The sequence below is a fragment of the Danio rerio genome, chromosome 6 (assembly GCF_049306965.1).
Source record: "Danio rerio strain Tuebingen ecotype United States chromosome 6, GRCz12tu, whole genome shotgun sequence".
NCBI classification, from domain to species: domain Eukaryota; kingdom Metazoa; phylum Chordata; class Actinopteri; order Cypriniformes; family Danionidae; genus Danio; species Danio rerio.
Genome location: NC_133181.1, coordinates 7675434 through 7703309, shown reverse-complemented (window position 1 = coordinate 7703309; position 27876 = coordinate 7675434). Strand labels below are relative to the sequence as shown.

General features: G+C 37.7%; 1 protein-coding gene and 1 long non-coding RNA gene across 8 annotated transcripts in view; one reads left to right on the top strand and one right to left on the bottom strand.

The window, feature by feature from the left end:
- The window catches only part of ccdc85al (coiled-coil domain containing 85A, like), a 38940-nt gene that overhangs the window by 9368 nt on the left and 1696 nt on the right, over window positions 1–27876 (top strand). For 2 of the 7 annotated variants that reach the window (XM_005165710.5, NM_001004570.1), the window contains 1 exon segment: window positions 22439–22496. The exons of 1 other annotated variant lie outside the window; for it this stretch is intronic. In XM_005165710.5, the coding sequence (XP_005165767.1) occupies window positions 22439–22496 (58 nt within the window). 7 annotated transcript variants of the gene reach the window in all.
- Window positions 22427–27876, bottom strand: part of LOC141386175 (uncharacterized) — a 70914-nt gene continuing 65464 nt past the window's right edge. Inside the window, exons 3-4 of the long non-coding RNA XR_012407623.1 lie at window positions 25264–25462; window positions 22427–22979 (exon numbers count right to left, since the gene is read on the bottom strand). This is a non-coding gene — a long non-coding RNA (uncharacterized lncRNA). The remainder of the gene's footprint in view (window positions 22980–25263; window positions 25463–27876) is intronic.

Below are 27876 nucleotides of genomic sequence, written 5' to 3'. Positions count from 1 at the left end.
TTTCTGGGCATTAATTAATGCCACAAGAACCAGTAAATATACAATCGTGAACCACAAATGCTCTCCTCGCATAAGATTGGAGTCTGAACAATAAGATTGGAGTCTAAACAATAAGATTCGAGTCTGAACAAATGACTATGATATAAGGTTCACTTAAAAATTCACCTTGACCACTATTTTTCTACATTAAAGTTTCTACAATACGCTAAAAGAGGGTTGAAAGTTGTTATCAATACTAGCTTTGAAGGGGTCATGTGGTTAGCACATCAGGACCTGATGGAGACCATGTAGGTCGAAACATTGTTACAATAAGTTTTGAGAGCTAAATTGGCAGTGCCGATTGCCTTTTTACTTTTTCCAATGTGTTTGTTTTGATCGAGCACCTGCCTTTAAGAATCTCAGATGTGAACGCATTTCTGTTTTTCATGGATGTATCATTTTTTAAGAATTATTAATATTTATATGAATATATATTCATATAATAATTAGTCATTTTTGATGGTTGGTTGTCGCCACCTATTGGTTAAATAATGTAATTGCTGCCTACAACTATCATTTTTGAGCGTCAAGTTAAAAGCACAAGATGGTGATTGTAGTCTTTACCATAAACATCAGTGCTTATATCTAAACTATAAACTGTTATCCCAGTACTTCTGTCTTATTTGACTGTAACTTCATAACTAACTTAAAAGACTAAAGACTGAATTTCATAGGATTAATAAACGCAAACAAATCACCATCATTTATAATTTACGTTTCGTGGGAAACCCACCACATCCCAAATAACCTACTACAACTCTTCCATCATCATTATATTTTATAGGAAAGCCTAAATGCTTTCATACATGTAATTTGAACAATGTGAGAGTCGACCTCTCTGCGATCGTTACAAATTTAAGATTAATTTACAAGTAAAAAAAAATGTTTTAGTCTAATCTGCAGGTCACGTGTGTTCCGAACCATGGGTTGTGATCTTTACGAATCACAGATCAACAGTGTTTCGTTACACCCCTAATAAAAGTGTCTTATGTCTGTGCGCATGCACAGTAGGGCTGCACGATTCTGGCTAAAATGAGAATTACAATTTTTTTAAATTAAAATCGAGATCACGATCTTCTCACGATCCTGTAGATGTAAAATAAAGGTTAAAATGAGCAGGCTATTATGATTGCTATTCTCAAACATATGGTAATAACAATAATAATATTAGGCATATGTGTAGCACTTTTAGTTTCACTTTCACTGCCAAGTGCGCTCATGTCATGGCTGCCGTCACTTTGAGTTCAGTTTGAAACAAACTGAACGTTATTTACAACGTTATTGCCTGTTATTCACAGCCTATACCGGTTCTGTTTACTAAAGTAGACATCTTTGGCGGGTATGCTCACGTTCCATTGGTAGTAAATAAAAAGTAAGTTAGCTTATGTGATTTCATGGCTGTGAATAAATCTTTAGATTAAGACAGAAATGACATTTTTGGGTAAATTATACCTTATACATACAGTATGTGACACTTTCTACACAGTTTGAAGGTGTGTATGTTGTTGAGCAACATATATAAAATAATGTAAAGACTTGTGCAACCACCTTAACGCTTCTCTCCAGACCTTGAAAAATTAATTAGCTGAATCGTAGAATAGCAGAATTAACATTGCGTGTAGAGTCGAATCGAAATCACAATCTTTTTTTGATTAACCGTGCAGCCCTTTTGTACATGAACAAAACCCTTTTCTGTCATTTTAGTGGGGATGATTGGAAACAATACAACACGATAGTGTGGACAAAAGAGCATTTTTAGACAAAAATTCTGTTTTTAAATTTATCCAGATGTAGACAAAGTGGCTAAATTTGTTGTTTTGCGAGATTGACTTAAATATAAGCTGTTTTTAGACTAAAAAGAAGGTTTGAAACCTGTTTTATTAATGACCACTAATGCGCCATTTTGATTTCTCAGATCTTGCTATTTCGTAAAATTTTTTTGTTTGTTTTCTTCTATACAATAAAAGTTAAAGTTGTTTAACATCTTCTTTTGAGTTTCACTAGAGAAAAATTAATACAGGTTTGGACAACATAGGCTCATTCTGAAAACATAGCCCTATCAACGTTTCTGGAGACTGCGATTTATGTAGCCAGAAGTACGTATGGCTGCATTTCATTTTTTAAACGAACGCTATGGGGTGGTATGATGCCATTCCGTTTCGCGCTTACCAGCTGACCTTTTACCTCAGTATAGACAGCTTTCCCGCTGTAACCAATTTGTCCCGTTGAGGAGTTGACCACAACGATGGGGTTCGAGTCCGGTTAAGAACGATTTCAGAAAGCAGATAAGACAAAAACTACAATTAACAAAATAACAGGGCTTTTGTTTCAGGTTTGCTTTTGAAGTGGGTGGGCGGGTCGATCAATAAAACTGGTTGGGTTTAGGGAAGGAGCAGGGTGGATCAGTCGATTGGTCAGTCAGTCAGTCGGTCAACAGCGGCCTCTGGTGGGCTTACGCGGCAGGTGCAAATAGCACTTGCGGGAGATATTTGAGATCTCAAAAATCATACACAGCGACCTCTCATAGATTCGCGAAAAAAAGCTGCAAAAAAATCGTTCCCCCTGGGAAGTATTTCGCAGTCTCCAGAAATATATATATAGAGGTACGTTTTCAGAATGAGCCTGGGTTGGGTTTGGAATGACAAGCAGTAACATAATTAGCCAAACTGATCGACTATCTCATTAAAGTCAATCTGTTTACTTTAGCATCTGTGTTTATTGCCAGGATAACAAGAACATTGTTCTGGCGCCTGTATTTGTTGAAGAGCCCTGTCAGTGAGCGCTTTTATAGAGAATCCATCAGCGCTGTCAGCATTAACTCGGTGGGCAGACAGCTAGCGTCCTTAATTTATTTATTTAGTTCACTCAACGGTGGTGGCTGTACTGAATTTTGGAGTTATATCACAGTTATATCACAGTTTAACCATGATTATATCACAGTTTGTGACATAAGAGCTGTGGATGTCTATTTGCAGGCCGGCATGATGGAGACGGTTACAGCATTTGCACGTATTGACAAAACCGCATTGTGCTGCTATTAGGAAATCCGTTCAGAAGTAGCATGTTGAAGTCTACAAATCACAAACGCAGTATTTGTTGTAGGAATTAAAGTTGCGCATACATGTGGGGATGTTGGAGCTCTGGATAATCCTGTAAGAGGTTTTCAGAGAATTATTATTATTTTTTTCTGCTTTCTTAGCGTGTGGCTCTTATTCAAAAAGCCCAATCACACGATTATAAACATCACGGTGGCTTTAGTCAGCGAAGTTCGGATAAAGGAGCGTCTAAATAACAGCGTGACAATACAATCCCTCAGCGTTTTTCACAGAAATCCTGCACCACAACAAGCACCTTTTAACCTCCTCAAAACTAATCTTAAAGCCATCATTCTGCATGCTTTTTTTCCCTTCAGACTAAGATGCAGAATTAGAGTTTGCATGGGAATTGTACAGTAGCGCTGTCAGTTAATGCTTGAAATTTGGCTTGGATTTCACATGAGGGCGGTTCTCATTCAGGCAGAACAGTATGCTGAAAACATCTGTCGATATGCAGCTTTATGCAAAGAAATCGCCAATGCTCATGTTACTGAACGTTAAAAGGAAGCCATTGTTGGACAGGCAGAGAAAAATGGGTGCTCTATTCTCAGTCACTTGGCTCAGGTTTATATTTTTGTGTTTTTTGCTGACCCCGCACTGAGAGCAGATGGAGGAACCGAAATGTTGTGTTTTTGTAGCAGTGCAAGGTTAAAGGACCAGTTCACCCCAAAATGAAACTTCTGTCATCATTTACTCACCAACATGTCATACCAAACCCGTATGTCTTGTTTTAATCTATCAGAGATAAAAGAAGACATTTTTAATATTACACTGGTCTAAATGAATGGGGATCTGAGCTTTCAACCTTACAATGGGCCATGAAGAAACTTAAAAGCATAGCTAAATATTCCAAATCTTCTAATGTTTCCAACATAGGTTCATTCTAAAAGCGTAGCCCTATATACATTTCTGGAGATTGCCAATTATGTAGCCAGAAGTACGTATTGCTGCATTTTGTCTTTAAAACGAATGCTACGGAGTGGTATGACACTGTTTCTTTTCGCGCTCACCAGCTTACCGCTTACCTGCATGTGGACAGCTTTTCAGCTGTTACCACTTTGTCTGTTAGCTCGACACGTACGTCAGCGGACTTGAGAAGCAGAGATGTGTTGACCGCGACAACGGGAACAGTGCCAGAAAGTGGGTAAGACAAAGCAGTATCAAAATTTACTTAAACAAGTAAATGAATGTGGTATGTATATATATTAAAATTAAAATTATTAAATATAAGTAAATAAAAAATTACAAAGCACGTATGTGAATGTGGTAAAATTTAAAAACGTGGTTAAAATCAGGCAAGGGCTTTTCTTTTTCTGGATTGCTTCTCAAAACTCTGCGTTTCGTTTATGGAAGTGCGTGGGTGGGTCAATCACTGTTTTTTAAAATACTATTGATTGGGTTTAAGGAAGGGGGAGGTGGGGGGATTGGTCGGTTGGTCAGCCAGTCAGTCAGTCGATAGCGCCATCCGGTGGACTTAAGCGAGGAGAACAGGCGCAATTGGTACTCGCAGAAGAAATTTAAGATCTGAAAAAGCGTAACATCAGCCTCTGGTGGATTTGTGAAAATAAAAACGTAAAAAAAAGTATCTCCTGGGACATATTGTGCTTTCTCCAGAAATGTATACAGGGGTCGTAATCAAAATGAGCCTGAACTAGAATTTAGTCAGTAAATGTGTTTCCATCATAGTTAATGAAGAATTTCTCTTATTGGATTTTTTTCCTACTTAGTTTTGTAGATACGTTTTTATGGAAACTTAAAAAAAAAAAAAAAGATTATATACATCTTAAGCATTTTTAATCCAGTATTCCAAAATACTCATGCAAAAATGGTGGATGAAAACATAGTTAACCTTCTTTGTGTTGTGCACTATAACTTTGGCCTGAAACTGCGAACATTTGAAAATTACTGGCAACTTTCCAAAAAGGGATCATGTGTGAACAGGCCCTTTTTCGAAAATACCAGTACAGTTGTTCTGACAATTTTCCGGAAAGATATGTTGTAACATTAACTGTAATTTTCCGGAACATACAGTTTAAGGAAAATTGCTAGAAAGAATGTGTTCACGATAAGAACGTGCTGACGTGAGTCTCCTCCAGCCAATCAGAACACTCAGATGCATTCACATCCGCAATGTTTATGAAAATTAAAGCCTTTGAATATTTTATCAGACACATTTAGCTGCTAGATGTTAGTCAGATAACTTTTCTATCTTTCTTCTTAATGCCAACTGTGGAAATAATTATCGATAAAATGCTTATGATAAACCTCTGTTTGTTGACCTTCAAGCTCTGCTTCAGTTGCTTAATGTGTGTGCACGTGAAGCAGCCGGTGAGCACCACCACACACACACACACACACACCCACACACACACACACACACACATTATGTACCATCAACCATCAACAAAAGCCAGACCTTTTCTGTGTTTACAAATACAATGATAGCCATTTTGAGCTCCTTTCTGGTTAATGATGTCAGAATTTACAGGTATTTTGGAATGGATGTGTGAATGGTCTTTTCCAGAAAAAAATCCGGAATGTTCTTGCCTGTGTGAATAGCACTTTTTTTAATTTACCGGTAAAGTCGTTCTGGTAATTTTCCGTAAATTTACCGTTATGAAAGGGGCTAATGGCTGAAGATGGCTGAAAAGGGTTTCATTTTGATAACATTGGCCTGTATTTCTTTTCATACATTGTTGTGTACACATATGCTTTGTTGAATCAGTGCGGTCATTAACCAATGACTGAGTTTGTGAAATTAGTAAACTAATCCAGTGAAAAGATCTTGAATTTGTTCTAGAACTGGAAGCCACTTCTCCTTTCATAAACTGAGTGGCATAATCACATTTCTTGGCTAAGCTTCACTGCTCTAAAACTCTTTCCAAACTCTTGTGCATGTGAGATTTATTTCTCAGCTACTTTAAACCATGGCAATTCTAAGACTTTACTAATACCACAGATAAGATTGAGGCTTTTAAAGAGGAGACAAAGCGGCCATTACACAACTCCAGGAAAAAAAGGCCATTTCATGATGATACAGAAGTCAGACCTCTTCAGACTCAAACTCTTGAATCCTCAGGGAAGGTTTAGGCAGACCTGTATCTCAATTGCTCTATGTGTGTGTGTGTGTGTGTGTGTGTGTGTGTGTGTTGCTCCTCTGTGACCTTGGGAAAAACCCCCCTCTGACTCCGGCTCTATATTTAGCTCTGAATCTGACAGCCTGCTCACTGTTTACCTCACACATACAGTAGACAGAGACCTTTCCCCCACTTCCACTATCTAACACACTGTCTTACAGGTGACAGGCTGAATCGTAACTTAATTTAATTTAATTACATTTTTTTTTTATTTAATATTTTTTTATTTACTTATTGTTTGTTTAACTATTATTTATTTTATTTTAACGCTATTATTCTGACAAAATTATTGTATACCAAAGGCTGTACCTTAGTTTTAGTTAGTAAATCCCTTTGTTGTGAAAATTAAATAAAATTTGTGTTATTTTACTTATTTAAGTTATCTTATTTATATTCCAGTAATGTTTCGACTTTACTGTCCAGTTTTTTTATCAGGTTACTCACTTTACCTCAATAAACTCCCCACTGGAAGGGATTCAGGGCAAGTACGATGGATACAACTCGAGCCACTGCTGAACTTTTATTGCGTACACATACACAATGTTCATCCACAAAGTAAACAGCCGTACTGATGTTACACTTGTCTGTCAATCTTCGACGTCCTTCCTTGTCTAATGACAGTTGTTAGTTGCTAGTAACTAGTAGCTGGCAGCGAGCTAGGTTATAAACCGGCAAGCGTACCGGCCCCGAACAATAACTGAGAGAGAATGAAAATGAAACTTGTGTCTTAATTTATACACAGACACAACCGATCGGCTAGAAACGGTAATACACATCTCCATAATCTATCAGAACTATGATATTTATGAAAATACAACATAAAAATTGCCTGCATTTAAACTTACAATTCAAACATACATACCTATATTTGTTCTTCAAATACTCTGAAACATAATAACATCTATTCCTAAAAATAAACAGATTATAAACAATAGTGACACACACGGGAAAGTCCTACATTTACTCTTTAAGGAAATGTATAGTGATGGTTATATTTTAGTTTTTAAATTCTGTTTTATTCATATGCCAGAATAGTTGGTGGTTCATTGACCCCTGATAAATCAGGAAATAAGTCAAAAGAAAGTGAGTGAGGTTTACAAGCTTTAACAACTGATATAATACAACACTTAAATAATGATTTATTTTATATTATTTAATTTTAATTTAATTTAATTATTTTTTATTTTATCATTTTTTTGTTTAATTATTATTTATTTTATTTTAACGTTTTTATTCTGACAAAATTATCGTAGACCAAAAACGCTACTTTACTTTTAGTTTGTAAATCCCTTTGTAGTGAAAATTATATAAAAAGCTGTGAGCTTTTTTTTTATTAATTTCATTCAAACAAAATTATTGTATACAAAAGGCCATACTTGAGTTTTTTTAACACCCACAAAGAGTAATTGTGGGTTCATTCCACTGTGTCTACCCCTGATAAATCAGGGAATAAGCCTAATATATATATATATATATATATATATATATATATATATATATATATATATATATATATATATATATATATATATATATATATATATTTATTTATTATTATTTTTTTTTTAAATAAAGTTTACACCCTAATGACAACTTGGTTATATTTTATTTTGTTCATAATATTTTAGCACAATTAAATTGATTAAAATGGACAGTTGTGAACATATACAGTATACAGTGCAGGTTAAATTGACAAGTTGTAAAATATGAAATGAAATGTTATCAAATTTTACACTGTTTTTGTTAGATCTATGCTCTATTGCAATGTTTTTATTAGATCAAATCATATATGAGTTATGTACAGATGAATGTTACAGTCCAAGATTATTCACTCATTCATTTTCCGTCTGCTGAGTCTCTGATTTACCAGAGGTTATGTACAGTTGAATGTTACAGTTATAAGTGACCAAAATAATTCATTCATTCATTCATTCAGTCTCTGATTTACCAGAGGTCTCCACAGTCACAACCCAGTACTGGAAAACACCCAAATACTCTCACATTCACACACACACTTATACATAGCTGCCAAATTAGTTCATTCAATTCACTTATAGCGCATGACTGTGGGGGAGCACCCGGAGGAAACCCACGCAAACACAGAGAGAACATGCAAACACCACACAGAAATGCCAATTGACCCAATCGAGGCTCGAACCAGCGACCTTCTTGCTGTGAGGCTGGAGCCACTGAGCCACCATGCCGCCTGACCTAAATTAGTCAATATTAATTAATTTAGTTTAATAATTGGATTGAAATACCAAACTGTCCCCTCTAACTGCTGCCCAAACTTGCCATACAGAATAACAGGCTTACATTTACACAGTGGCATGGCTTACGCAGATGAAATGAACAAAAGCAGAAGCTGCCAAGTGAGAAGATGTCCTTTAATTCTTGCCCTGTGCACCATATGTGATTATTTTTATTTCCCTGGGAAAGAATATTACAGTGAGCTCTTAGTCACGGGCCCCTAATGGATTTTCACGGTGGGCTCAGCTCTCAGCTCAGACGCTTGAGTCATGGCTTTGTGTGAGGATTGTGAGTTTCACTAAAAACGCTGCGTTGCATCCCAATATTTGCTTCTGCACCACATGTGACTGCAATAAGAATGGTCACCTAACAGGTTTCACTACATTTACAGCAGTGTCGGGTGAGTTATGTAAAAAATCGTAACTGATTACTGATCACTGAAATTGCCTAGTGTGGTACGATACTTGTCGCCATGTAAAACTAGGCTTTTACATGAAACACACATTTACTGGTAGGAATGACCTCCGGCCCTACTCATAATTCTCTCTTCATATAGCCGTATATTTGCCTATGACATATCCATGATACACTGTGATCTATCCGGGCTTGGATCGTATCGCTTTCTCCTAAAATCGATCCGCTCCCGAGTTCGTTTCAATCAAGCCGAGACCAACTCATTCAGGTGATCTTGGACCGATTGATTTGTCACAGATCCGAACGCAATTGCTGGATTCACATATACCAAACGAACCGCGCTACATGGGCAAGCGACACAGGTTCTGAAACAAAAGTCCAGGGGCCTCATGTACGAAGACTTGCGTGGAAATCTTACTAAAACATTGCATACGCACAAAGCTGTAAATGTGCGTACGCAGAAAAAAATTCTGATGTATGAAACACTGCGTACGCCGAATCTCACGCATATTCTTTTGTACATCTGAATGAACGTGAAACTGAGCGCAACATGCACGAGCACAAAACCCCTCCCTGCCTCCTCCCCCGTATGAATATGCTAATGACTATGCTAATGGCAAAACCCAACGAAAAAGCAACGGCAAAAGCAAGCAAAAAGAGAAACTTTGAACAGAATGTGAATTGGAGGTGCTGCTTTCGGAGGTAGACCGGAGAAAAGCGGTGTTATTTGCAAGTTTGGTCTCCGGAATTAACAACAAAAGAAAAAAATAGAGTGGGAGAGTTTAGCTGATGCGGTTAACACAGTTGGGTCTGAACATCGCACTGAGTGCATTTAAAAGAGAAATAGTGTGATTTATATCTGTAAAATGTTGCGATACCCTAAGCAGTCTCAGTGGCGCACCTCATAAGAAGCATCATATCATGTACAGACATGTTCGAGCGTACACTCGGCTCGAATCCACCGTCTGATGAATTCTTTCTTCTTTATTTCCCGCTACATATCAGATTTTGCCCACTATTTATCAAGAGAAAGACAAGTAGGAATCATCAATAAGTTTGTGCATCATATTTTATTTGCACATTTATTGAATGCAAATGTTTCTGATTGAAATCTTACATACCTACTACATGAACCCGTCTCATACAGCTGCCATTGCAAGGATCAGACACTTTGTAGAGAAGAATTTAACACAACTGCCTCTAGGAGTCGCCAATGGAAATAAAACAGACACGCACAAAAAATGTGCGTACGCCTGCCAGAAAGCTGCCGTGAACCTGTGCACATTCCCACAATCAGTTCATTGTTAGTAAATCCAAACGTGAGCGATTCTGAGCGTGAAACCTGGCGTACGCAAAGTTTTTGTGCGTACGCAGCATTGATACATGAGGCCCCAGGTGTGTAAGCACCCTTAGTCTTTTGTGGCATAGATTCAACAAGGTACTGGAGAAATTGGTCCATTGGTACTAATGTGCCCAAAGTGTGCCAAGCAAATAAACCATTACACCACCACCAGCCTGAAGCATTGATACAAGGCAGGATGGATCCTTGCTCTCATGTTGATGCCAAATTCTGACCCTACCATCTGAGGGCCTACTCACACTATGCTATCCGAACCGTGCCCTGGCCTATTTCCCGGATCGTTTGAGAAGTGTGAGTGCGCTGAATCCGGCTCAGGCATGGTTCACTTGGCCGGCCCTGGCCCGGTTGGAAGAGGTGGGCCTGAGCGCAGTTCACTTGGGCTGTGTCTGAGTGCAAAACGCACCAAAGCCCGAAAGTGCGAGACGTGACTTTAAGTGACTTTAATGTCATTGCATATCAAACAACAGAAACAATCTAACTAGAGCAATCGCTGCGCTGCTGAGTGAGAGCGCTTCTCACTGAACAGCGCAGCATCGATGACGTAAGCGTGCCCAGGCCTGATTGTGGTGTGAGTGCGGGCCGTCGGGGGAGATGGGAGGGGGGACAAGCGTGCTTTGGCCCGGTTCGAGGCAATTGTACCTAGTGTGAGTACACCCTGAATGTTGCAGCAGAAATCAAGACTCATCAGACCAGGTAACATTTCTACAATCTTCGATTGTTCAATTTTGGTGAGCCTGTGCGAATTGTAGCCTCAGTTTCCTGTTCTTACCTGACAGGAGTGGCACTCGATTTGGTTTTCTGCTGCTGTAGCCCATCTGCCTCAAGTTTGAACGTATTGTGCGTTTAGAGATGCTCTTCTGCACACCTCGGTTGTTTGAGCTACTGTTGCCTTTCTATCAGCTGAAACCAGTCTGGCCATTCTCCTCTGACATCAACAAGGCATTTGCACCCACGAAACTGCCGCTCACTGGATGTTTTCTCTTTTTCAGACCATTCTCTGTAAACCCTAGAGATGGTTGTGTGTGAAAATGCAAGTAGATCAGCAGTTTCTGAAATAATCTGACCAGCCCGTCTGGCACCAACAACCATGCCACATTCAAAGTCACTTAAATCCCCTTTCTTCCCCATTCTGATGCTCGGTTTGAACTGCAGCAGATCGTCTTGACCATTATTACACGCCTAAATGCATTGAGTTGCTGCCATGTTATCGGCTGATTAGAAATTTGCACCAAGTAGTTGGACAGGTGTACCTAATAAAGTGGCCGGTTAGTGTATTTTAAATGAAGAATCTGCAACTATGATCATTAGCAGTACAGATGTGTGAAAATGATAAACCAAGACAACATCTGTGTTTTTATAGGCAGTCATTTACGAACCTACTTAGATTTACACCCCTGAATGATGAAATGACACTACATACACGCAAGCAGATGTCCTTGTGTGACAGCAGTGATCATGAAATTAGTGTGGAAATTTACATCACAGTGAAGTTTACGATGCCTGTGTCTATTTATAACCGCATTTATATAATTACTATTCCCCAAAAATCCAAAGCCGAGCAAGTGGATGCTCTTATACCAGTAAGAGAATGTTGTGTCTCCTCCCCCTGTTAGAGCTTAAGCGTTTCCATGATCTCTGAAAATATAGGACATTCTCCTGTAATCCCTGTTTTATGATGATGGAAATGTATAAGTCTGTCTCTGTGTGTGTGCATGTGTGTGTTATAAAGACAGGAGAAAGAGATAGTCACGGAAGTTTTGAACTTGTGGAAATAGAAAATAGCTCATCTTGACCTCTTAAAAACCTCTCTGTATCTAATAGAGCTCAGTCACCCCATATTGCAGAAATATCATGAGCTTTCAGGGCAATGTGAACACTATAATCTAGCAGTCTGAAAGCACACACAATACATTTTCAATATTCAAGCTCAAGAGCTAAACGCACACTCAGTGCATTATCGAAATGCAAAGCCTTGTATAATGTTTATTAATGCTAATGGCAGAATACAAAAAGAGATTTGCCATGTTGCACATTCAATAACCCAAATGAAAGACGTGTCTTTTAACATGATCAGAACTTTGCTGAAAAACATGTTGTTTTAGAAATCGTTTAAGACAAAATATTTTCAATGTTAATTTAAGTCAAGGTAAAATATATATTGGTAATATCTCAAGATGAGCACTTCATATACTGACATTTCTACCTATCTATCTACCTACCAACTATCTAGCTTTACATCCATACATCTAATCATCCCTGGTCTGTCTATTTATCCATCCATCCATCCATCCATCCACCCATCACCCAACTATCTAGCTATACATCCATCCATCTATCCCCTGTCTATCTATCTATCTATCTATCTATCTATCTGTCTGTCTGTCTGTCTGTCTGTCTGTCTGTCTGTCTGTCTGTCTGTCCGTCCGTCCGTCCGTCCGTCCGTCCGTCCGTCCGTCCGTCCGTCCGTCCGTCCGTCCGTCCGTCCGTCCGTCCATCACCCAACTATCTAGCTATACATCCATCCATCTAACTATCCCGTCTGTCTATTTATCCGTCTGTCTATCCATCTGTCTGTCCATCCGTCCGTCCGTCTGTCCATCCATCTATCTACCTACCAACTATCTAGCTTTACATCCATACATCTAATCATCCCTGGTCTGTCTATTTATCCATCCATCCATCCATCCATCCATCCATCCATCCATCCACCCATCACCCAACTATCTAGCTATACATCCATCCATCTATCCCCTGTCTGTCTATTTATCCATCTATCCATCTATCTACCTATCTACCTATCTATCTATCTATCTATCTATCTATCTATCTATCTATCTATCTATCTATCTATCTATCTATCTATCTATCTATCTGTCTGTCTGTCTGTCTGTCTGTCTGTCTGTCTGTCTGTCTGTCCGTCCGTCCGTCCGTCCGTCCGTCCGTCCGTCCGTCCATCACCCAACTATCTAGCTATACATCCATCCATCTAACTATCCCGTCTGTCTATTTATCCGTCTGTCTATCCATCTGTCTGTCCATCCGTCCGTCCGTCTGTCCATCCATCTATCTATCTTACAGCTATCTAGCTTTACATCCATCTAACATCTGTACATCCCTGGTGTGTCTATTTATCTGTCCGTCCATCCATCCATCCATCTATCTATCTAGTTATCCATCCATTCATAATACAGAACAACAGCTAATATTTGTGCATTTCTCTGCTAATATTAAATATCTTATCAATTTTCATCATAAAGCTCTCATACTTTTACCTTTGTTGGTCATAATATTATCAGGAAGTGCACCAAATTACTTTTAATCATTACATATTCATATTAGGCGATGCAGTGGCGCAGTAGGTAGTGCTGTCGCAATAGTAGTGCAATATCGCCTCAATATTGTGAAGTAAAACTGAGTGAAATGGATTATTGAAAAAGAAAATGCACAGAGGGAGGGGTTAAGCTGAAATCTGCATCACAAGAGAGAAGTTAAGGTACACTTTTAATCATTTAATTAAAATCTACGGGGTCAAACTAATCTTAAAGGCCTCCTAATTTGCTTTGAAAACTTTAAATGTCCTTAAGTGTTTAAAATGGGCTGTTTGAGCATGAAAAAGATCTGCAAATATATGAGCACAAAGTCACTCCAGCGGCACACTGGCTCAGAGGTTAGCACTGTCGCCCCACAGCAAGAAGGGTGCTGTTTTAAGACCCGGCTGAATCAGTTGGCATTTCTATGTGGAGTTTGCATGTTTTTTCTGCTGTGGCAACCCCTTAGAAATAAGGGACTAAGCTGAAGGAAAATTGTTGAATGAACGAAAGTCACCTTAATAGTATATGAATGTGGGCCACTTTAGGCAGTTATGCGGCACTGGTGGTATTCCTTTGGCCCAGACAAAATGAATGTGAGCCTGAAGTGGCCCACCTGTACAATGGCGGGGGGTGGGGGGCAGGATTCCAATTCATAGATGGGCCATTTAAGGCAAAGATTTGGCACTTATGACAAAATGTAATCTGAATGTGAGCCTAACGTGGATCATGTGGACAATGGTAAATTTGGCCCAAATGACAAAGGACAAATGTGGCAAAAAGTTGGCAAAAAAGTGACATTGTCATTTAAGGGTAATCCGGGTCTAAACCTAAAGTGGCTCACTCGCGTAGATGCAAATGTGGCCCAGTTATTTAAGACATATATTGCCCACTTTTGGCAAATATTCAGCACAGTAAACTCTGGCTAACGCAGCCGTTAGCCTATAGTGGCCGAAAGAAGATATGGAAAATGTGACCCAGTTATCTTAAAACATATGTGGGCCACTTTTGGCGAATATTCAGCACAGTAAGCTATGGCTAATGTGGATTTGACCCTATAGTGGCCCAGATAAGATATGGCAAATGGGGCCCAGTTATCCTAAAACAAATGTGGGCCACTTTTGGCAAATATTTGGCACAGTTAGCTCTGGCTAATGTGGCTGTGAGCCTATAGTGGCCCAGAGAAGATATGGTAAATGTGGCCCAGTTATCTGTGGGCCACACAGACTAAAGTCACCATCATGGAGAAAAGTGTTTGCTTTTAGTAAGGCTCAAAGCCCTCAACCCCTTAATATGAAATTTCTTTTGGGCTGCTGCAACTTTTAAGAACTTTGCTAGAAAAGTTTGTTCATTACAGCTAACAAAATGAAGTGAGGCACAACCCGTGATGAATAATATAATTCACTGATGTTTACCAATGTTTCATCCATTATTAGAAGTAATAGGCCAGGGGCCTGTTTCAGAAAGGAGGTTAACTGAAAACTCAGAGTATTTTAACCCTGAAATGAGAGAAACTCTGGGTTTTCCGTTTCAAAATGGCAGGTTTGTTAAACTGGAGAAAGCAGGGTAAGTCAAGCCTGTTTCTGAAAGAGAGTTAACTTTAACTCAGAGTCAGTTACTGTGGTAACTTACTCTGTGAATCTAACCTGGTCAGAAGCAGGTTTTATTCTCTAAACTCTGAGTTTCTGTCTGTCTCCTCCCCTTTTTTAAAGATGAAGCGGTATTTCTCGCCTTAGTCTTACGTTTCCACCCACGTATTTTAATGCTCATTTTGGATATGTGCATAAAAACGATTGATAGAAATGTCATGATGCACATAACTTTTTAAAATATGCATAAAAACATGCATAACTGAGTAGGATAAAATTTTATTCGATAGAAAATGTGTGCATAAACTACGATGGAAACACTTTTACTGAACAAATTGCAGTATGTACATTAAAAAAAAGATTATGATCATATGATAATGAAAATGTGTGTAAATGGACAAACCAGCAGGCTGAGCACACTGTAACATGTCTTAAATATTGTTTTAGTCATTCTAAAATGCCTTAACTGTTTCAGTATTAGTGTATATTATTAATTACCTCAGAGTGTCTGGAGCGTGTCAAGAGTCTCCGCGTCTCATGGCTTCAGACGCCCCCACGTGTTCATTGTGTTTCAGCATTGTCTTCTGACATCGAGGCGCAAGTACATTAATTAGGCTAAATAAAGAATTAATTGACGCAGCTTCTTCTACCACAGTAAATTCTGTTTTTACTGTTGATATTTGGTGCCAGTTTAATCAGGAAGTGACGATTTTTTTTCTCTTTGACTCGTTGGATGGAATTTTATTCGCATCTTTTATGCAATATTCCAGTTTTGCACATAAATTTATGTAATATATTTGGATGGAAACATAGCTATTGCCTACATTTTAGTCACACACAGAAGAACTGTACTAGATGGCTTATCCTTTTTTAATAAATAATTAAATTTACCTTCGACATGCACTGTAACTAGATTAATGGGATTATTATTCTTTCTAAAAATATTTTTAGTACTGCTTACCTTCTAAATGTTATATTAACCTCTATCACTTGATCAATAAAAAAGGCAGACACACAAGTGCACTGTTAAATCATTTAAAACTAATAAATGTATAAAAAAGTTTAGAAAAAAAAATATAAACGTCAGAAATTACATTACTTATTTTATTATACTTAAATATTTAAATACTTAAAAAGTGAAATTAGGCATTAACTTGAGCAGCTGTTTTCCCACGCTAACTGTCTCTTCTTCACTGATGGTTGCTTCTTTTCAAATATATACACTCATATTTGCTATAACTTTGCATGAGAACATCAAGTTCAGCTGGAATAAGAAATGGTGATCTCTTTTATAAGATATTGCCATAGTCACTCGTAATGTCTGCGCTCCATTTATAATGCCTTTTTAAAGTCACGGTGCGTGCGCTTAACTCTGAGTTGGTCTACTCGAAGTTGATTGACCCAACTCAGATCAGCTGTTCTGAAACCGAAAACTCTGAGTTTTTAATCTCTCGGTAAATCAACTCAGAGTTCAAGTTTAAACTCTGAGTTGTTTGAACCTCCTTACTGAAACAGGCCCCAGATCTGGGCCAGAATAAAAGCAAACTGTGGCCCAGAATAGGGTCAGTTCTGGTTCATTTGGTTGAATTCTGGCTAATACGTGGTATTGCTTTGGCTTATTTGTGGCCCAGATCTGACAAACAGGAGCGGGCTGCCCTAGCGCCATCTTTCCATTCAGTGTGTGGTTCAGATGTAAGTGTCTGGTGTGGGCCATATTTGAGCCACATGAATTTTGCTAGCTGGGACCCCAAGTGGAAGGTTTTCTCAATATCAGTAAACTCTGTTTCTGAAGTCCCTAAAAGACCTCAATTGAGATTTCTTTTGAGAAAATACACGTTAATATGCAGAAATATTGTTAAATTTGTGACAGGAGTGTGTTGTCTTTATGTCCAAATGACATTGTTTCACAGATCTAATATTCTAATACAAATGATTCCTTCACATAATTTATTTTCCCAGCTGAAAAAAAGGGAAGAAAAAAAAGGAAAGAAACGCAGCCCACAAATCACGTGACTCCAAAGATCAGAATCAGATGGTGAAGTCCCTAAAGATTCCCAGCTCTAATCTCAAGATGCATATAGAGCATACAAAGCATGAATTTTAATTTGAAGCTGACTTTAATGTGCGCAGAGCCTCTTTGTAAGATGCACCGTTATTCCTGTGTAACGAAATCTCCATCCTCAATTGCGTGATACAGGAAATCCTTGCTTTTTTGATTCGTTTTATTGCCAAATATTGATTGGATGCTTATCCACGCTCATCCTTTGAGCATTTGTGGAGCAGATTTCTAAAGCTCTTTGTCGTTCTTATCATCTGCTGTTTGATCAGAGCACTGGGCCTGTCCCCCCCCCCCCCTCTTTCTCTCTCTCTCTCTCTCTCTCTCTCTCGGACATTGGTTTTTAGTTCATCCATGGTTGTTCCCGCACAGTTTCACCCTTTGTTCTTGTGAATGTTTGCAGATAAACTAGGCAGGACGTCAGCTGAAGCCTCCTAAAGTGTTTCTTAGAAGTCTACAGACTGGCATGAATCTTTAATGGCCGACTGCGTATGCATGCCTGAAGCAAATATGATAACGAGATGAAAAAAAGAGAAGAAGCGCTGAATGAAACATGGACCGCTATTGGTGCCGGCTTAATGGAGGCCAAGCTCAGAAAGAATGGATGTGCCGTCAGTCTATCTGAATGAATATCGAATGACTTTGAACAGTCCGAGTGCTGGATAGCTGGCTAACATCCGATTAGCCTGCCAATGAGAGGGTGGGTTCATTGAAGTTGCATGTCAGGTTGAACTCACCATAGAGCACAGTGGGAGAACGAATCTTCATTTTACATTGCTATTCAGTTCTAAAATGTATATAAAGAGTTAATTATTGTGATTTCCAGATTGCAACAGAGAAATACTGGGAAATGTCTCTAGACTGATGGCATTTCATGTCACATTCAGCCCTGTAATCTTAAAATATCAGCAAAATCACCTGTTTTGTCATCACTTTAGACATTACGCTAGAGAATCATTCACATACTAGCTTTAAAGTGACATTGTTGAATGAAGATAAGATAATGTCATGGCCATGTGCTCCTCTTGTCTTTCCTCCTTGCTTTCAGTTACCCCGCCCTCTTATTTAGACCTTGTTTTCCTGATTGTCTTCACCTGTCTCTCATGTGCTTTGTTCTATATAATGTGCTGTGTGTTCTCATTTCTTTGCTGGTTCGTTCCATGTGAGCTTGTCTTGTAGCCTTGCCTTGCCTTGCCTTGCCTTGCCTTGCCTTGCCTTGCCTTGCCTTGCCTTGCCTTGCATCTGTACTAAGCTTTTGGTCTTGCCTGTTCTAGTTCGCTTGTCTATTTATTGTTTGTTTGTAGCTATTACTTTCTTTCGTTGTTTGTAGTGTTTACTTAATTTTGTGTTCTAATCTTTATTTTACTTTTATCCTTAGAGCCATTGTTTTTTTTCTGTCAGTTCCATTCTTTTTAGTAGATAATTATTAGCAGTTGTTTGATTTGTTTAATTACTCTCTTTGAGATTTTAGAAGTCTAGATTTCAGTTATGTTTTATCAGATTGCTAAAGTCTGTCTTCTAGTAATTTGTTTTAGTTTATTTTATTGTATATTATTACTGTCTGTTTGTTGTCCTGACCTTCCTGGTCTGACAGTCTGGAGTTTACGTGGCCTGCTCCAAGATCTAGATCTGGTTTTGACCACTGTTGCTCCTACTCCTGGGTGGCTGTTCATTTTAGTACCATCTTGTCACTACCACTGGCTTCCTTGTGTTGTTGCCCCTACCGTTTGGACCTTATCACCCCCCTGTGTGTCTATTTGTGCCTTCTTCTGTCAATAAACCCCTTTGTATTGTTTATTGCTGCAACTGGGTCTGTTTTCTTGCATTCAATCGTGACAGTTAATATCTTTTCAGTTCCTTTTTTAACCAACACTCACTGCATTTTAGCAGAAAGAAGCTACAACAGATTATTGAGCTCAAGCTTTTTTTTTTTTTTTACAAATGCAATATTTTTTTCACAAAATTAAATCGCAAATCAAAATAGCAATATCTGTCAAAAAAAAAAAAAAAAAAAAAAGCAATTAGATATTTTCCCCAAATTGCACAGCACCTAGTGTGGGGGAAATTTATTTGTTTTTATTACTTTAGTCTTTTAGAAAATTTATTTTACATAGCATTTCAATTCTAAAATGTGTATATATAAAGCAATTTTCTCTGCATAAAAAGTCATATATATATATATATATATATATATATATATATATATAATACAACAGGTCTGTCTGCTTCTTGTATCTAAATGGCTGATACCTGTTTGATATTCTGCAATATCCAAAAAAGGGGGAAATTTGACAAGCTATAATAAATGATCTGTTGGTTATTTTGAGCGGAAACGTCACAAACATATTCTGGGAACACCATAGGATTAATTTAGCATCTTATGAAAAGGGGCATGATAGGTCCACTTTAAATCTTTTTTCCTCATAATACCCTCACATACCCCTTGCACCTAGATATTGCTGCTGGCGAATATTATCAGACTGTTTGTTGTTACTTTTTCATATTACAGTCTCCACAGCGGGAGCTTTCTCAGCCCAGAGGCCTGTCACTATGTGTGTGCGTGTGTGTGTTCGCTTGATGGGGTGGCATATGGGAAAAGCAGACAGATTCACAGTTGGATTAGTCTGGGCAGACATGCAGGAGAGAATGTTGTCGCCAGGCTCTATAAAGCAGGTAAACAGGAGGGTTTGCCTGCGGTCTCCAGTGTGCCAGTAAACCTTCAAAAGAGAAAATAACTGCTCAGGCACTGTGAGGGCAGCAAATAATTTCAGCAGCCTCTTATTTCCTACAGACCACCCTCAGTCTCAATCTTCCCTGTAATGTGCACAAACCACATCACAGTTTACCAACACCACTGCTGACCAGAGACGTATATTGATGCTTTACATTCAAGGTCTGCTGCGGTTGAGGATTGTTTTAATGGAGGGTTCACACAACAATGCAATTTTAAGGCTATAAGGTGTTATAAATCATCATTAGCACAACAGCAGTCGGCTACTAGTATATTTTGGGAAAATATATATTTAAATAGTTTTCCTTATATTTAGTATTCAACAAAACATAATTCAAGAGTTCACACTTAGCTGATGATTGATAAGAAAGCTAATTTGGCGTGCTGTCCCGGGAGAGAGCCCTGAGCTTATAAGATCCTCGAGCCCTGGGCTCCCGTTGCAAGGCGAGAGTGGAGTTTGAGCTCAGGTATATCTCTATGACTCCCCCTCTTGCTTGTTGTAGCTAAGTGTTAGATATGGATGCTGAAAGGTGTACTCAGAGTTTGGCTAAAGTATTTGGATTATTTGTTTAGAGTGCTTGTTTTTGAACTGTGGGAGGAAACCGGAGGACCTGGGGAAAACCCATGCGACCACGGGGAGAACGAGCAAACTCCGCACAGAAATGCCGTCTGGTTTGGAAAGGAATTAAACCAGGGGCATTCTTGCTGTGAGGCAACAGCGCTAATCACTGGCCACCGTGACGCCCGTTTGAAAGGAGGGAAAGTAGGGTTGGGTGGGGTGGTTTCTTCAAGACGAAGAAATTGAGATGAGAAAAGTCTGGTTATTTATAGTAGGTTAAGGATCGTCTGATAGGATAATCAGCCGTTAGCTAAAGTTGGAACAGCTGTGAACAATCATAAGCTGTGAACAATCATAATCATAAGTGATCCTCTCGAAATTTGTTTATAAATAAACTTCACAAAAACAACAACAAAGAATTCGATAAGTGAAGTTTCACAAACTAATTTCGAGAGGAGCACGTGATAGGATTGACTACAGCTGATCCCTATCACTAATCACTAACTAGCCAATCGGATCATTTCAAATTTAATATAAATATCCAGCCTAAACTTCATTCCTCATCTTCGTTTTCGAAAAAAACCCCATCCATCCCTTCTCCTCAATTCTAAGTTCGGGCGACACGGTGGCTCAGTGGCTAGCACTGTTGCCCCACAGCAAGGAGGTCGTTGGTTCAAATACTAGCTGAGCCAATCATCACTCTCAGTGCGGAGTTTGCATGCTCTCCTCGTGCTCGCGTGGGTTTTCCCCGGGTACTCCGGTTTCCTCCCACACAAAAAACATGCAAAAAAAAAAAAGTCACAAGCACCTACTATGTAAAATTAGCGGTCTATTCGTGGGAAATTATCAAGAACTACCTGATCTCGTGTCCTTCCTAATGTTTATGTACCAGGCGGGAGCCCTGGGCTCATCTATCTCCGAGCTTAGGGTTCTCTCCCGGGACAGCATGCCAAACCTGTTAAAATAGTCAAGCATTATCTAAGTGTGAACTCTTGAAAATTATATAATTATTTTTATATATGTGAAGTCAAAAAGCCTTAATCTGAAAATGCTAATTCAAATGTTTATTTATTTAATCAATAATGGAATTAAATAATAATAATAAAAAATAATAATAATAGTAATAAAATAATATTAATAATAATAATAATAATAATAATAATAATAATAATAATAATAATAATAAACCATATCATCTACTTTTTCATTGGCTTTGATTCTGGAAGTATTTCCCCATTCATTTTACAAAGGTCGTTGATTACAAAGGTAAAGGCCTAATCCCAATTCTACCCCTTAGCCCTTCCCCTTAACAGTACTATTTCACATGCAGGGGTATTGATATCCCAATTCTCTTTAGCATGAAGGCATAGGGCTAAGGGGAAGGGCTATATACCTTACACTTGAAACTGAGATTTTTCAGGAGCACACTCGAACACCAAAAAATAACACAACTGAAATAACTACAGCAGTCGCGATCGTCTGATCTCATATGAAGCAAGTGATCGCGATGACACGATGACATGTGCAGGTGTTGTAGTGCTCTCCCATTTCTTAGGGGTAAATTTTGAAGCCCTTCCCCTTCATACTCTGTTTCAAGGGGACAAGTGGAAGGGGTACAAACATAGTCTTGGGATTGGGCCAAAATCAGTATATTTTCAATGTATCAAAAAAGGTCATAAATAACTGCTAACAGCATTGCATCTAAAACAAGCAAACAAACAAACAAACAAAAAAAACACTTTTAAGCTTTTAAGAACTTCTAAATGGACTTCATACAGTTACAAAATGACTTGCTGACATTTTAAGTATAATTCCATGAGGAAATTTGGGCCTTGTACATCCAGACGTGACTGTTGTGCAATAGAACTTACGAAACTTTTTTTTTTTAAAATCTTCGCAGCTTTGATATCAGCAGGATGTTGCAGCAACAACTGCAGGAACGTGAAGCTCTGGGACAGGTGAGTGTCTTCGGCTCTGTTCCAAACCCTAGTAAGCAGCCTTTGTAGCCAGCATTTTTAGGTATCACTGATGCCAAGGCCATTCCAGAACAGTAGGCTGCTAAATTATGCTGCCTTAAAAGAAATCTTATTTAAGTCTAAGGCTGCATCGCATACATATCCTTTACTGATGCAACAAGCTCAGTCAGATTTCCACTAATCGCTGAAGTATTGATAGTACATAGAAAGATTTCAGAGTATTAAAAAAAATGAAGACAGAGATATTAAAAATGCTCAGAGCTACGTATGACTGCATTTCGTCTTTGAATCGAACGCTACAGGAAGGTATGATGCCGTCGACAGCTTCTGTTTCTTTTCGCGCTACCAGTTGACTGCTTACCTTCATATAGATGGCTTTACCACTGTTACCAGTTTGCCCAGTGGCTCGCCACAAACGTCGGTGGACTTAAGATGCAAATCGGAGTTGACCTCAATGACAGGGTTCTAGTCCGGTAAAGAACAGTTCCAGAAAGTGGGAAAGCAAAAAAATAAAACAATCAAGTAAATAACAGGGTAAGAATGTGGTAAAATCTGAAAATGGGGTGAAAATCAGGCAAGGACTTTTCTTGTTTTGGAGTGCTTTTTTGAACCGTCGGTTGGATTTAGGAAAGGCGGTGAGTGGGTCAATCTGTGCTTTTGAAAACACTATTGGTTGGGTTTAGGGAAAGAAGAGGGTGGGTCAGTCGATCACTCAGTTGACAGAACCCTCTAGTGGATTTGCATGAGAACAGTAGGCGTGAATGGCAGTCGTGAGAGAAATTTGAGATCTGAAAAAGCGTAAACAGTGGGCCGCAAAAAAAAAAAAAAAAAAAAAACGTAGCTCCTGAGACATATTTGGTGCTCTCCAGAAATGTATATAGGGGTACGTTTCAGAATAAGCCTCGGTTGCATGTATGACAAGTACAACATCGTACTACAAAGTGTGCAATGAGTAGGCCCACACTGAATCTGCACACGCAGAAATTCACAGATTTTAAGCCCATCATTGAGTCTATTTACTTGTGTAAGTTTTAAAATTAACCTCCTAGGGCTTGAGTGTCCACATCCGTGGACAACACATTTTAGCTCTTAAGTGGCTACTTAAAATACTTTGTTTTATATTTTGTTACAGACATAGTCTCATCCTGCAATTGTTTTGCAGCATATGAAATGTCCCAAACCCTATTTCTAACTGTCCAAAATGGGAAAAAAAAATAGTTTTCACTCTTTGATTGTCAAAGCAAGTTCAAAAAACATTAAAACATTCAGGGAAAAAGTGTTTTATGCAAATTCGGACCACGAGTCCACACATATGGACATCATTTCTCTTTAAAAGTACATCTTATCAAAAGATGATGCTTAGATTTTTATTCTAATTAGATTTCAATAAGCCCAAATAGCAAAGAGAAATAAAAAATGCATGTGAAAAAAACCTTGGGCCTTAAGAGGTTAAGTCTTAAATTTGTTCAGTTTTAAATTGATTTCAGTAATATTATTGACTAAAATGACAATGTTCATATGATTTATTTACAATGCAGTTAGTAAAGTAATATTTTCTGTCTTTTGGTAGATATATTTTATGAAAGACTTGCTTTGTTTACCAAATAAATGTATCTAATTGGACCTACATTGTAAACATTCAATAAAAGTTTACATTTTTTTTGACAAAATTCTGCGCGGAAATAGCTAAAAATGTCCGCAGATTCTGTCTGGCCATAGCGATGAGCAAACTGACTACACCAGAACAGTTGCCCATATAGAGATAGATTAGTGAGGCAAACAAATTAGATCATGAAATAATAGACACTGTTATGTTGTTTTGTGGTATATATTTGCTGTTGTGAAAAGAACAGCACAAAATAATAATTTATTTCATTATTCATTTATTTCAATAATTTAATTAATTCAGCTTCCATTTTTTGTGAAACTTAAAAAACGTTGCTCTGAGTATGTTTTGTTGCACATTTCAGTTGACAAATCCACTAGAGGACGCTGTTTACATTTTTGTGAATCTCAAATACGTTACTTGGGGTACATTTTGCTGAATGTGTCGGATATACTTCCTACTCGTAAACCCTAAACCCAACCCATAGTGTTTTCAAAAGCAAATGCAGCAGAAAAGTACACTGCAGCCACATAGTTTTACCTTGATTTTACATTACATTTATTGCCTATATCACATCTCTTTTGGGAAACGGTGCTTCACCAAACTCAACCCAAAGCCCTAAGTTTCAAAATAGATCATCATAAACACAGCTGATGTTGTATTGTAGTATATATATATATATATATATATATATATATATATATATATATATATATATATATATATATATATATATATATATATATTGGTGCTGTGAAAATAATAATTAATTGTCAATAATATGTCCCTGCAAATGTCATCAGTTTTGGCGGTTTCACAAAAATGTAGACTGATGCACATATTTCCAATGAGCCCGTGTTGCCTTTTGAGTTTTCATTTCAGGTTTAAAGCTCACATAGAATGGAGTTGCCAATGCAGACACATATACAGTATAGTGAGCTTACAGCTTACTGTAGTTCAAAACAGAACCCACTGTCACCACCCTCCATGCATGTACTGTATGCATCCATATGTGTATGAATACATTGGCAGAGGTGACCCTGTCCATGTGTGATCTCGTAAAGCTGCCCAGCAGGGGCATAAAATGGCTTTGTTAATATTTAAAAGCCTAAAGGTGGACGTTTATCCTTAGAGATTACTCACCATGTCCAGATTTGAATGCTGATTGTTTCCCTTCCCTCCAATTCCTTGTTGTTTGTGGTAATTAAAGGCACCATCATCCATATAGAAATGATGATGTGTGTAATCCTCTTGTGATCAAAGCAATAGTTGTCATTTTGTGCAGAATGCTGTCATCATTTACTCCCCTTCATCTTCAGGCCCCTGTATTATGTTCTTCCCTCTGTAAAACAATAAAATCGAAGATACACATACTGTCAAGCTCCCAAATCTCCTCCTTTTCTGAATTTCTCAAGTCATAGGCTTGCATTCAAAGTCAAAGTCAGAAGTGCATGGCTGAGGTGAACGTATATTACTTAAAAAGACTTGAAATATAGAGCACAAGTCATATGGGCTACATTTATGGTGCCCTTTTGTGTATTTTGGAGCTTGACGGTACAAATCACCCTATATGTTATACTTTAACTAATTACTAAAGCATTCCTGAAGATCTCTCTTTTTTATGTTTTGCTTCACAGAAAGAAAATAATACAGGGTTGGAACAAAACAGAGGTTAGTGAATGATGACACATTTACAGACTACTGAAATCAGTCGACCAGGGGTGCGTTTCCCAAACAACAACGCAACTTGCGACTAAACTACCGTAGTATAATGCATCATTTTGGGAAAATAACAACGTAGTAAAAAGTGTTTCACAAAACCACACACTGTAAAACCCAACAGTTGACTTTATCAAATGAAATGAGTGTAGGTAAAATTCACTGTAAGTTAGTTCTACTCATTTGAAAAGAGTTTTGAACTCTGTGTTAAAGGTAACGAGTTAATCAAATACCTCATTACTTCAACTGAAATGCAGTAAGTTCACAGTACTCATATAGATTAGTTTTTTTTAACTCAAATGGTTTGTAGCAATCGGTTTCCTCAAATGGTTTGAGTTGCCTTAACTTACTGGGTTTTACAGTACTCTGTTGGCTTGAGTTCTGTTTATTTATTGGGTTTTACTGTGCTCTAATTGCTTCGTTTACTCAAATTAAGTTCTCAGTACTCATTAGGATTAGTTTTTGAACCTTAATGGTTTGTTGCAATTGGTTTCCTCAAATGGTTTGAGTTACCTTAACTTTTGGGGTTTTACATTGTAGTTTCTTTGTTGCAAGTCCATCATTTGAACCACGTCAGTTACACTGTAAAAAGTGATTAATTACTTAAAGAAAGTAAACCAATCGCCTTCAAAGCAACAAGTCGACTTTACAAAAATAGTGTAAGTAAACTCACTGTACCTTGGAACTTTTAGTTGACTTAATTTTTATAATTATGCTAATTGTACTCACTTTTTTTTTTTATTAAACCAACAAATCCCTTTTCACAGTGTCAGACTAGCATGTCTGTTTTCAAATAATTACTGTAACTATTACAATATTACATAATTGGTGCTTCATTAAGTCTATAAAATCTACAATTATAGCCGGTATTGAATTTAGAAGACAGTGTAGTCTGGAAAAGCAGATCTGTTTTACTGTATGTTGTTTTGCTAGATATAGAACTTAGCAGATCAAAGTTACAACGGTGCATTACCGCTATTTATTTTGTTTTTACAAGCTTTGGAGACGTAACTTAAATTGCGCTTTTGCCATGAGTCACGGCTGCGTTCAAAAAAGCATTAATGTTTTCAAAGTGCACTACGCAATTGTCAATATGAAGATTGATAATCCTGAACAGTAAAAATACTTTTTTTTTTTAAAATTATTATTCCAAGTTTAAATGTTGGAGTGTCTGAAACGAAAAAGGCATAGGGTAAAAGCTAATCTAACTAATAATCTATGAACTAATTTATTGACATGAGGGGCTTGTAAATGGACCAAAATCTGTATATAGTTTAATATTGTTGAGAAAAATGAGTGAATAATAGTATTAAATGTGCACTTGTAGTGTCTTTAAACTGTATTGGAAACACAATAAAAATGTTATGTTACAAAGATGTCAAATGTAAACTCAATTTTTAATCTCTAGTTAGCCTCATAACTGTACTAGTTTTATGCTCATGTACTTCTGCAGGGGTGAAAATAAATAAATTTTGGGTTATTTTCCATTTTTATATAAATCCTACACTGTTCTCACGGTAATATAGAAATATCGGTGACCACATACAGCTGGGGAGATATAGCTCACAAACAGCTGACAGTTTTCATTTCCAATATCAAATTCTGCGGCAGCACGGTGGCTCAGTGGTTAGCACTCTCTGGGTCAGTTTTCATTTCTGTGTAGAGTTTACATGTTCTTATAAAAACTGTTTTTATTCTAACCAAAATAAAACAAATAAGACTTTATATCATACTTTATATTAAGAAAAATATTACAGGAAATACTGTGAAACATTCCTTGCTCTTTTAAACGTACAGTTGAAGTCAGAATTATTAGCCTCCCCGTATTATTAGCCCCCCTGTTTATTTTTTCCCCAATTTCTGTTTAATGGAGGTAAGATTGTTTCAGCACATTTCTAAGCATATTAATAGTTTTAAAAACTTATTTCTAATAACTAATAACTATTTTGTCTTTGTCATGATGACAGTAAATAATATTTTACTTGATATTTTTCAAGACACTTTTATACAGCTTAAAGTGACATTTAAAGGCTTAAC